Source organism: Aristolochia californica, unplaced genomic scaffold (assembly GCF_029961685.1).
Source record: "Aristolochia californica isolate CCGP_79_NKW_82.1479 unplaced genomic scaffold, dmAriCali1.0.hap1 SCAF_2, whole genome shotgun sequence".
Lineage (NCBI taxonomy): Eukaryota > Viridiplantae > Streptophyta > Magnoliopsida > Piperales > Aristolochiaceae > Aristolochia > Aristolochia californica.
The window spans coordinates 50,504,576-50,517,207 of record NW_027181881.1 but is presented as its reverse complement, the minus strand read 5'-3'; the positions used below and the strand labels follow the sequence as shown (position 1 = coordinate 50,517,207).

The following is a 12,632-nucleotide window of genomic DNA, read 5'->3' as shown; positions in this document are numbered from 1 at the left end:
ATAAAATTTACATGGAATAAGATATAAATAATAAGTTATTTTTAATCAAACAAGTATTTAAGATATAAATTAATATTTTTTCACTTGCACCCCAACAACATCTATATAGGTAATAATTCTTTGATTAAAAAAAAAAAAATCAAGAAGGTCTACATAGAAGAGGGGCCAAAACGACCCTTAGCACCACCTCAATTGGTCTTATAGTACAAGTTGCAAAAATGGTCCATTTGGCCAAATATGTGGTTTTGACTTGAAAAAAAGGTTCAAAAAATAAAAGATAATTACAAAATTTGAGAAACTCTAAGAGAGGATAGAACGACAAATACAAGCCATAGAAAAATGAAGAAGATAGCTGTGACCCAAGCCCACAGCCTTGGACCACCCAGCTCGGCACCTAAAGTTAGACGCCTGAACACCAGTACAAGGATGCAGCCTATAGACGTTGAGAAGAAAACGAGAAGCGAGAAACTGAGTCCTGATGCATTCTGGATATACAAGGGCTCTCTATACTTGAAGAAGTTGTATGTCGTGTTGATCAGCCAGGGAATTCCAATGCCAACATAAATATTTACAGAATTGCTGCAAAATGTGAAACAGTTAGAAAAGAAAAGGAAAATTAAAACAATCCCACAGAGATTTAAAGACTCACCTGCAAGTGATGTTGGCAATGGCAGAATCTGCGGTCTCCTGACGTTCAGCAGCAATCTTGCTTGCAACTAAATCAGGCCATGATGTACCGCTAGCCAATGCTGTAAAAGCTATAACATAAGGATTTATTCCTGTCGCATAAATGTAAATGTTAGTTTCAATTATTCTACTACCCTGCACAAAATCTAAGTATCAAAGAGACCCTGAAATTTTCCTTTGATGTCAAGATCAGACCTGAACTTTTGCAAACTCCTATAACAGAAAATTCCAGTGGCGGCCAAAACATATCGGGAATCTTGCAAGTACAAGTGCAAAGTAACTAAGGGTCCACTAGTACAAAATATTATTGACTATTTCCAAAGTTTTGGGAGCAGATGGCCACTGAAGCCCCTGCCCTGTCTCAAATACTACACATACAAACTAAATACAACAAGACATCAAACATTAACAAGAAGACACTTGCAATCAAGTGTAGGCAAACAACACCAAAAGAAGAGAATTCCCAGCATTTAAACTCCTTTCAAGTGTTCAGTACAGATTTGTAACCATACATTTTTCTCCTCACAGAAAGGACATGATTTACTTGGTGCTCTTCACCTTTGTGACAGATTAAAGAAGATCATTTTCCAGGTTAGGCAGATGCAGACGATAGAGTTTCTATGCAGCACAAGCTGGCAACAAAACCTGACAGAGACTTTCTTGGCTCAATAGGAGAGAGCGAGGGAACCAAACAAGATGGAGGAGCTCAACATCCTTCTTGTGGGAGTACATGTAATTATTTGGCTACATGGAAACTGTAGATGATAGAGAATAGGTCTGATTCTTGAGAAAAAGTGATTTTGATTCAACTCACTGGCATTTCCTTGTAAGAATAGGCTGATGATGAGAAATCAATAGAGAAAATGTCTCATTCTCAAGAAAAAGTAACGGAGAAAAATGGCATGATTCTCTTGCAAATGATAGAGTAGGAATAGATCAGGAGATCTTGTTCAAAGAAAATAATACATCACAAGGTTTAGATAGACAACCCCATCATCGTTAGGATGATGCTATGATGTGCACGTAAAGTAAAGGATTCTGGCATTCGATCTCTGTGATTCTCATTAATATAAAAGCTCCAAGCACAACTAGAAAAGATTAAGCAAGTTTTCATAAGTATAAAGCGGAGGTTCATCATAAGAATTAACATGAATTAGTGCCCATGACTTCTCTGTATAAAAACATTCTAAAGTCACGAGTAATGAAGAATGAGAACTTCCTTTCAATGAACAAGATGCCTAGACAAATTCATAGCAATCACCAATTTCATGCATCCATTGGTTCCTATGTACACTGCATATTTGAAAGGCCCACCCACTGATTAATCACCCCTCAGTTAGCAGCATCAAAAATATATATTACATGACTGTTTTCAATAACCCAGTCACAGGCAAGAAGGATAATCTGTATCCCTCTCAAACTTTAGCATCAATAATAACAAAATGATCTCTTTCTTATTGTTAATAGAGATAAGAGGAGACCTGTCACACAGCTTATGAGATCTGTCAGCTTTGTAACAATGTATGCTATCCCGCTAATAAAGATCAGGGACCAGATGAAGGCAATCCAACCGTGGGCAATGTGATATGGAGGCACAAAAGCAAATAGGAATCTCCAAGGTAAAAGAACTAATTGCCAGAAAATATTTCCTATCCGCATAAAAATGCTGTTCATTTTTCTGGACTCAGAACTCTCCAACTGTTCAAAACATGAAAAAGATTAAAGAGGGGTCAGAAGGTGGAGAGTTTAACTTGTTTCACCACTTTATTGACTGCTCCAGTAGTATTCATCAACTACCCAAATGAGACATGTTACAGAAAGTGAAGAGCAAGAGAACAACACATTTCCACAAGCAAGCAATCATATTTCAAAGGCCTCTGAAAATGTAAAATAAGTAAAAAGCATGCAAGGTCAAAGTTCATTTAATTCTTAGACATACTCATTATCAACCATAAACTCATTTTGACTAATATGTTCACCCAAAAGCAACAAACTACTCAGTCCTTCAAATAATAAAAAATGAGTTTTGACTTCTCTCAACTGATAAGTTTTAATTCTTCGAAGTATTGTTTCCATATATTTCCTGTCCACATTACGGGCAAGGACAGACAATTGGGGTAGATTTAAGGTAGGACCCTGGATGAACAGGGTGGAGTTTTAAATTGATTCTGGAAGTTTTTTTTCTTCTTTTGATATGCAAATGGGAGATTATTAGGAGGAGGATTACAAAGATAAACTAAAAAGGGCCTCCCAAATAGTAAAGGGAAGGCCACAATAAATTATAAGGACAATCAAGCCAATGAAAAAGACAAAACAGAAGAGAATAAAAGAAAAAATTAAACCCCCTAGAATTATGGCACATATTTTTGAGATTCACAGAGAGAAAGGAATTAGTACCGCAATTGCATCCAGAAATTGTTGTCTCCAAACAGAGAGCACATATGCAAGTTGCAGACTGGATTGTCCAGCAAAATTCGAGTTAGATGACTCTTCCATATCACTATCAGGGACCTGACGATAAGCAGGACCTGCAAAAGTACATTTTCATGAAAAGAACGCCACTCAGATAATAGAAATAACATTAATAAATGAATTATATAGAAATGAAAGAAAGGAATAAATAGTTAGTCTGGAACAATAAGCACACAAGGACCATTGTATAATCATTCCGCAAACGGCACTTCCCCATATTGGTCAGAAATGCAGTTAATAACAGCAATCAGAGTAGTGGCAACAATACTTCCAAAAAGTAGGCCCAAAAATAGGGTGAGGATCATCAAAACATTGCACCAACCAATGCGTAAACGTGTAAATATACTTATACATGGGTGCGTATAGAGAGAGAGAGAAAAGTGTGTGTGTGTGTGTGTGTGTGTGTGTGCACGCATACCAATGAAAGATCCAGATAATTCCAACTTGATATGGGTCATACATTTCAATTTGTAAGAAAATAAAGGGAAGAGGAGAGATTGAAAAGAAACAAGGAGAAAAGGAAGAAGAATGAAGGGAAGGGTACAGAGAGAGAGAACCTGCTCGATTAGGGGAGAAATCAACCCCCATCTCACTTTTATTACTTCACTTAAGATAGTTTACAGACAGACTAATTTGCCCCTCACATGGGGATGTGTACATAAGTAACAGAAAATGCCTTCTAAACAAACTAAAAAGATGCATAAAAACTACCCCAACACCACTACCAATCTGGGATCTTCTAGATACATTATTACAGATTTACCACAAATATGAAATGACTAACATACCTAGACTTCTAACATATAATTTTGGAGGGGTAATAAGGATCATATGAATTTGATGCGACTCAAAAGGCCTACGACATAGTTTCTAGGTGAGGTACATCATTCAGCAACTAAAACAAAATCTTTCCCGAATTTAAGAAACATTTCTATAAACTTATAGAAACCTTTCACTTCACTCACCCATAATTTATTTGAAATTGCATAGAATGGTGGCATTGGAGATCTTCTCCAAAATAAGAGTAAAATAAAACTATTTTTCACGTTAAAATTTAAGTAATCTGATAAGGAGAATGTGTGATAACTAAAAATTATTATAAGTTAGTTTACTACTTATTATAAATAAGTATTTATTATGTTTTCAAAGTTACTTAATGAAGTAATATCTTTTCAGTTTCTCTAAGTTTCCCATTTGTTTTATAATTTTGCATTTACTATGATCTTTTTTAGTGATAATCTTGTTCCTATTCTGAATTACATAATTACGTCCTAACAAACATGGAACTTCAGATTGTATAAGTACAAGAACCATTTTTCTCAGCTTGGACTATCTCAGCACAACATGTTATAAAATAAAGATCATGGTGAATAATATTTGATATTATAACCAAAATGTCAAAAATGAAATAGCATAGTAGCTTTTTTTTTATAAAGAACGTTAGATACCTGTGACAATATCAGAGTGGATGGAGAAAATATCAACAATGTTCATGTCTTGCTCTTCATCAGCTTGAAGTATCTCAGAAGAGTCATCACATTCACATTCACTATTTTTAATGTTTTGAGATTCTTCTGGTACCCACTCCACAGGTCTATCAGTTCTTGGCCTGAAATACATAAAAGGCAACAATAAACATGATGAAACCTTCTCAGTATATGTACTTTGCTTATAGAAAGAATATATGTAACTTGTCAGCGATATTATACAAATAAACATATTAATTCTAGTATGAGGTGAGTTTAGAATATTAATTGAAGGTCTCAATTGAAGAAATCTAGCACAAACCATACAGTGGAAGTGAAAGATAAGGCCAACGCTTGTCTTGAGCATAAGCATGGAGCAGAAGTAAGCCAAACTGCAGGACAGTTAGCAAGGCCTCCCACACAGTAACCACATCTGGGGTCCACACCTGGAAAAATTGAAAAGAAGTCCATGAGAAGTTGCTTTGGGGATGTTCCTAAAACTAAAGGAGAAATTGCTTCCTGTTTCAAATATGATGACAACCAGAAGCAAAACTATCCCCCTGCAAAAGATTGAAAAACCAGCACAATCCCAAAAAAAGTTCTTAGAGGTTACCTTTAGGATTATATAGAGCCAAATGTAAGCCCAAAATGACCAAAAGAGCTCGACGAGCCAAACACCTATATCTGATATTTTCTTCAAGCTTCCTGATTTTGGAACCACCACACAGATGGCATGAATAGGAAACAAATCAAATGCAGCAGACCCCACAAGTGTTCCAGGACCCAAACCTGTGGGTTGCACAAAATGAGGTAGTCTTATCACAAATCATAAATTGGAACAAATAAAATAAGTAGATGATTAGAGAGGCCTGCCATAACACTAAGGTTAGAAATTTTGGGCCCCAAAGTGTGGTAATACAAGACTATAACAGACGCTCAAAATGAACTAAACACACACGAACCTCCAGCATATTTATTACCAAGATTTCGAATAGCATCTATTGTAGCTAAAGAAATCTGTGGAAAGCTTGTTCCAAAAGCCAGTAATGTAATATCAGCTATTGTGTAGTTCCAGATTTTCTCGTGTCGAATCAATTCAGCATTTGTCAAAGGATCTTTCTCAACAATCTGCCTCGTATGTTTAACCACTTGCTCCATTGACCGGAAAAATCGAGCAGTTATAGCAGATAATCCAATAAAACAGTAGGCAAGACCAAGCAGATACAGGAAAGCTCGAAATCCATTTCCAAGGGAAGTTTCACCATGGAAAAGCAAGTAGCTTTCGCAATTTGAATGCCAGGAGACGTTGGATATTCCAAGTATGTCCTTTGTTTGATTTGAAGCCATCTTCTCGTAAAACCCTTATGTGTAAAGCTTCACCAACATGCATAAACAAAAACGTTAAAAATTCTTTGAAATTGTGAACAAGGAATTACAATAACAAGAGAAAAAATTCAGAAAACATTCCTGAAAAGTGACATGAAGGTATAACGAGGAAAGTTCATACAAGACTAATAAAACCATAAAACCCCAAAGGAAGTTAACATCAGACTTCAACTTGTTGAGTTTGAATTTTCATATTCATAAGAGAATCATGAGCCTCATCAAATTCTTGCTATAACTATGCTCAAAGCAATAAGAAACAAAAATAAAACTAAAAGCAATAAAATTTTCAAAATATGTTTACAGAATAAAAAGAAAGACTAGACCTTCAGGAGGTAAATACAAAACTTGATGAGGCTAATAAACAGTACGTTGTTCATTCTTCATTGTATAGTTTTAATTTTTTATCTCATGGAGTTCAATTTTTTTTTTCTTGGAGAATACTGTGCCCACTATTCCTAATAAGGGGTGCATAAATTTCTGGCCGAGCTCTTAACAAATAATTATCTGAAAGAATTGAAGAGATCCATCACATTAAACTACTGAGCCAAGTAGTGCTACCCAAAAACTGTAACATTTTTTTGGCAACTTCCTTGAAAGCTAGACATCTTTTGTGGTAACTTGTTTGAAAACTAACATGACAAACATCAAATTTGCATAGCTTACCAGCTGATGACAAAATTTAACCAGCCTCTTCAAGCACAGTCAATGGAGCAAGCATTTGCCAAATTAATTAGGAGTATTTTTGGCATCAAAAGATTTGGGAATGAATACTACTGCCCCTTAACAGAACAATTAAAAAAACTATAGTTTTAAAAACTCAAACTGGTCCACATTACTTTGCAGAGTCAAGTCTCTAACTGGACGGAACTCGCTAAACTACAGTAGATTTTTTTTAAAGGGAAGTGTAGTAGATATTCGGTGTTTATTATGACAGGATCAAAATCTAGTAGCCTTGGATTAGGAAGTCCGAGTTGGACTATGAAATCATATGCCAGAACCCGCATACCGATTAGAGTATGGGCGTTTCACTTTCAGATAGTATTCATAACATTTTCTTATGAGGTCTCTGACAGATTAACAAAAGGAGCCATCCGTGAATAAGTAGATATCACCTTCTTCAAACGAAAAAACAGAAGAAAGGGCATCAACTCTGTAAAAGTCACAAACGGACTCATTCAGAAAACCATTGAACGTAATCCCTTACAATTAAAAACCAAGGCAACCATCCGTTGTTACGTTATGAGTTAAGACTCCTACAACCAAAAAAGAGTACCGGAAAAAGTTTCAGAAGCCCAGACATGACAAGACAGTCCAAAGATGCTTAAAAAGGCCTCATCCGATCCGATCCGATCTCGGATAAAATATCGAGAATTCAGAATTAATCCAATTCAGATTCCGGGTACTCATTGATCAGAGAGAGAAAAGAAATCTGACAAACAACAAACAGGAGGAAAATGTGACCAACAGAGATTTAAGAGTAGCGTATACAACACTTGAGCCAACTACCAGAGGTATCGGAGCCAGGCTTAGTAGGAAATACGAAACTCGAGGCCTCGCATCGAAACCCAATCCCTGCGAAAGTTAAAATCCTCCCAATTGCCAAAGTTTCCGGAAAGCTGAAGCTGCGAGGTTCCCGGAAGAAGAAGATGTGCATATCCTGTACTTACAAAATGGTTGGATAGAAAATGTTAATAAATGGACTCAGTTATTTCATCCCAAAAAAGCGACAGTCCGTAGAAAAGGACTTGATTTCACCATGGATGACAGGAGTTCCTCGTTTGAAAGGCTTCTGCGTTCATGGAAAGACGATGACGCAAATAGGATGTCGGCTCATTAAAGGTAACCTGAATGAGAAAAGCCAAAGATCAATCGAAGTCAAGATGTGAACGCCTTTCTACTAGAAAGGGAGAGTATCCAGCTGTTGAGGAGATATTTTCAATCAAAGATTAGACTAATTGATTGAGAGAGATTGCGATAATAAACAAGTAAATGCAGTAGAGACGATAAAAATAAAATATTAAAGATTCATGCTTTTAGGGCAAAATCTATAGAATTAGTTTTTGAAAGACAGTGATGATAAATCTAGAATTTCTCACACCGGAATAATGAAAACAAGTGAAAAGAAGGTAATTTGAAGGCTTTTCTGGTCGATTTACATCACTTTGCTTCCATTTTCCTTGAGAGATAGTGTGGAAAGATCAATACAATATGCTGTGTTTGGAATACAGAAAAAACAGTAAAAAGAAAAGAAAGAGTCTTAAGCTAATTCAAGAGTTATAAAAACATGGAATCAAAGTTAAGGGATTATCGATTAAACTAATATTGAGAAAACTTATGATAACATGTCGATGTAAACGTCTAGAAGTGGTTCAAACTTCAAACAATCTCTTCTACTATTTAAAAGGGTACCTCACTGTATCAAAGAAAAAAAAAAGAAAAAAACTGATGCTATGAAAAAAGAAACTGAAAGAAATATATGAGAGTGAACCTGGCAAGCAAATCCTGGGTTCAATTATTGGATTGGTCAAATAGGTAGATGTCAACTTAGTGGGGTTTCACGTGTAGATGAAAACTGCCAAGGTTTGCATGTGAAAGTAAATTCAAGATTTAAGTGGTTGGAATTATCAGCAAAATGTAAAAAATGGAACAGAATTACCTCCATGATACTCTTCTTTGTGTGCCAAACATTTCAGGGCATGCAAGTGCCTGAATTCTTGGTCTGCTTTCCCTTCCAATACCTTTTAGCTCCAGTTTTTAACTCATGGAATCTCCAATTTCTGGAGGCACAGTTGATAGGGCTGTTAATGAGTTAGATTTACCTAAACCTAAACCCAACACAAGTTTACAAGCAACACCATTGGGTACCCATTAAGAACCCAATAAGCTTATTAACATATTCTTAATGGGTGCTCATTAAGAATACATTTGTAAAATTGATAATAAACACCTTATATACTTTACTTATATAATATAATATAAAGGAACGAAATAGTGTGTTTACTGATGCAGAAACACTCTTTTACTCAAACTTTCACTCCGGGACAATTATCACAGAATCTTTCACATTAGCCAAAATCAACATATCCATAGCAGAAGCCATTGCTAAACCTACAAAAACACATTTGCTAGAAGCTTAAAACGCTAAACTAAAACTGATATAACTGAAAGAGGCTCAATCTTCTTCCTCTCCCTCATTCTCAGCAATGTTGAAGTATCGCAGCTCATACATATTCCTGTCCTTGTTGGATGCTATGACACGTAGCCAGTCACGAACATTGTGCTTCTTCAAGTATTTCTTTGTCAAGTATTTCAAATACCTGGAAAGTTACAAAATTATATCGTTAGCAGCAGGAATATGGACAAACTAGAACAAAACTGTCAACGGCCATACAATAGTTGCATACACAATAAACAAAACGTTGTGAAAAAAGAGTTTTTATTATGGAAAGAGGGAAAGTATGGGTACATAGGCCATACTTTTGTATGTGAAACCATAATCCAACACATCCTCAGAAGGCATTATAATTAAGAGCACTTAAACCAAACTATGTTTGTAGGTCTTTCTATTACAATGGATCTATGCCATTCTAACCCCAGGCCTAGTAAAGCTCAAACTTGGGACCCCAAACTTTGTTTGTAGGTCTTTCTATTGCAATGGATCTATGCCATTCTAACCCCAGGCCTAGTAAAGCTCAAACTTGGGACCCCAAAATCTAAAGTATCCCCCCACGAGACCCTGAACCACAGTCCAAGTCATAAGCCCTTAACCAACTTGATTATTGTTTTTTATAGCAATGCTTGTAAAGAAAATAGTCAATAATTCAAGATTCCATCTTCAATTGAGATTGTGATTGAGAAAGCAATCCATAGTATTCTTCTATACGCTCACAGCTTGCATGGTCACCTCCATTCCCATCTTCAGTCTTAGAAAATTCTGGAGCAAAGTGATGTATAAGCCTCTCACAATGGTTGAATGGCAGTTCCCACCCCCAGATTGGCTTAATGAAATTTTTTATGGCTCCACTCTTGGTAACCCAGGCCCTAATGGGCTAGGTGCGAGCAGAAACAGTGCAGATCAAATCCTTCTAGCCTTTTCTAGGTCCGCTGGAATATGCAGTTCAAATGAAGCAGCATCGAGGGCCCTATTAAAGGGCCTCATGCAGTTCAAGCAAAGGTTGGTGGTCCTCTTATGGTGGAGGGTGACTCAACCTCAGTCATTGGCTGAGGTAGCAAAAATTCCCCTGCTCCTAGGCACCTCAAGCAGGTCTTTGATGAAGTTGTGGACCTCTTTTCTGAGTGGTGTATTGCCTATATCAAAATACCCAGATCAACAAATTCAGTTGCTGATCGACTAGCCAAAGCTGGAGTGAGGAAAGACTCCTTGGCCTCTGGGCCTTCCCTTCCTATCTGGCTTGGCCTTTGGTTGGATTATACCTTATGTCATACTCTATGTACTCTAAGCTTTTCCTCCTTTATTAATTAAATCATTTTACTATTTTCAAAAAAAATAAAAAAATTCAAGCTTCGAGATCTGAACATGCTACCAAAAAAGATGATCAAATTGCCATTTGCAGATATGTGTGTAAAACACACAGTTTAGCCAATTAAGTGCAGATTCAAACCCAGTACCATAATTTCAAACAAGTCGTCATATAAACAGCTAAAATTTAAAAATAAATCATATAAACAACAAAATGGATTACGTTTACTCAATAGTGAATGAGCCCAGGGACAATCCAGCTTCCTTTCTGGAAGAAAATAACTTTAACAACACTATGACCATCATTTTAAACAAGGTGACAGCTCATACAAATCACTCTATGCATTCTAAATGAAATTTGATGATATGCTCTTCTGTTAATAATTCAGAAATAAAGTTTGAGGACATGGAATCAAAAATCCACCAGCAAAGCCAATGAAGATGAAGAAACAATTATCAGCCCAAGAAGTAGATCGTTTTGCCAAAATAATGAATTTCCCATGTTTATACCAACTCCTCAGTGTCTGGTAGACACATAATGATACTGCTACCACACTCCTAATCACGTTTTTAGTAGTCTGATACTCCAATCTCTATAGTTGAACTAACAAAGTAGCTCCCTAATCAAGAGGGAAACGATAAGAAGAAGAGAAAATTCCAAAGGTTCATCTCCATCTATTAACACAATATAAAGCAAGTTGGTTCCAGCTTTTCCTATTCCATCCCCTACAGCTCCTTACTATCAGTAGTACCCTATGGTTTCACATAAAGAAAATGCCAGAGAAGAGTGCCAATAAACACACTCCCAGTGTCATCAACGAATCTTCCTCCTTTACGATTTCCTATCTCCTTAGACTGGGTGACTTTCTATTAGGTTGAATGTTTTTAATGTGATCAACTTTCTGCTTTTTCTTTCTTAAAAGTATAAACTCAGTGACTCCCCATAATTGGAGAAAGACAATCACCCACAAATCCAGTAATGTGCACAGGGGCCGCACAGAACAATTGACAAGAGGATAACAAATTCTGGACTCATTCACAGTCCAATAGATAAAAGAATAGCCAAAATGGTGCATCATTACCAGAAAATTCAATTACTCTTATTAGCTATTTGCCGGTGAATCACTAGTAGTGTGAGGTCCTAGCAATATTTAACTCCTTTATACCTAACTCTTATAGAGCCCTTCGGATCCACACCGAACAACAACAAGTCCATCTGAGACAACCTTAAGACAAGCCAGATACACGAATTTTGATTTCAATACACAAATTACTCAAAAAACACCCCTTCCCCTGCCACCTAGGATCTTAAGGAGGCATATTTCAACAATTAACATAAAACGAAGAGGGTTTACCTAAAAAAACCGGAAAGACATAATTTGCGCATAGAATGACTTTAAAAAATAAAGCAATTACATTGTACAATTCTACAATCCAGTTAAAAAAAAAAAAAAAGAGATAGTACCGCTTGGATAAAGCACTATCTGAGGTGACAGTGATCTTGTTCTTCTCGCGTGTAATGGTGATAGTATCACCGAGAGCCCCGGCTTTACCGCCCACCTTAATCCTCTCCTGAAGGAACTTCTCGAGAGACGCAATGTCCATGATCTTGTCCTCTACAGGCTTCGAGCAGTCGATAGTGAAGGTCGCTCCCTTCTTCTTCCCCTTCGGACCTGCTGCACTCCCTCGACTCATTTTAGCCTCACTCCCCTTTTAATTTACGTTTCCTGAGACATATACAGAAAGCAAAAACAACTAAGATAACTCGGACGGAAATCGAGCAACACTTTCAACTGCAGAATAAGCGACGATAGTTCACTCACGGTTGGAGATTGGATTCGTCGTCTGCGCCGGATGGAGTAGGATTAGGGTTCTGGAAGTTGAGGAGAGTGTTTTAAGGTCCTCTTGATCACGTGATTGACACGTGACAATGATCTGGTGAGTTGCCTCCTGTACGTAGGTGAACAAAAGTTTAACGTAGCTTGATGCTACCCCAGTCCCCGCTTGGTAAACTTGGACATGAATACTGTTTACTGATATTTTTCATGTTCTTTATTGGTTTTAAATGTAAATAGCTGATACCCCTTCAACAAGTAGTCCTCATATGGTTTTTTTCCTTTTAAGGGTTTGTTTGAATCCCA

General features: G+C 36.8%; 2 protein-coding genes across 3 annotated transcripts; both read right to left on the bottom strand.

The window, feature by feature from the left end:
• Nucleotides 1-106: 106 nt before the first annotated feature.
• Nucleotides 107-7,839, bottom strand: LOC137956748 (magnesium/proton exchanger). The gene is made up of 10 exons (XM_068804353.1): nucleotides 7,767-7,839; nucleotides 7,518-7,668; nucleotides 5,588-5,999; nucleotides 5,239-5,414; nucleotides 4,953-5,071; nucleotides 4,608-4,768; nucleotides 3,085-3,215; nucleotides 2,169-2,385; nucleotides 650-779; nucleotides 107-579 (listed from the first exon to the last, which is right to left on the bottom strand). Exons 3-10 carry the CDS (start codon nucleotides 5,970-5,972, stop codon nucleotides 282-284), a joined length of 1,617 nt encoding a protein of 538 aa, XP_068660454.1. The 5' UTR covers nucleotides 5,973-5,999; nucleotides 7,518-7,668; nucleotides 7,767-7,839; the 3' UTR covers nucleotides 107-281.
• A 1,149-nt stretch (nucleotides 7,840-8,988) lies between these two features.
• LOC137956042 (large ribosomal subunit protein eL22z) lies at nucleotides 8,989-12,398 on the bottom strand. Of its 2 annotated transcripts, none has more exons than XM_068803342.1 (3): nucleotides 12,315-12,398; nucleotides 11,957-12,218; nucleotides 8,989-9,328 (listed from the first exon to the last, which is right to left on the bottom strand). In XM_068803342.1, the coding sequence occupies exons 2-3, from the start codon at nucleotides 12,184-12,186 to the stop codon at nucleotides 9,184-9,186; spliced, it is 375 nt and encodes a 124-aa protein (XP_068659443.1). In that variant the 5' UTR covers nucleotides 12,187-12,218; nucleotides 12,315-12,398; the 3' UTR covers nucleotides 8,989-9,183. The 2 variants fall into 2 exon arrangements, with proteins under 2 accessions (XP_068659443.1, XP_068659444.1); XM_068803343.1 differs by having other exon boundaries at nucleotides 12,311-12,339.
• Between the last annotated feature and the right edge of the window lie 234 nt (nucleotides 12,399-12,632).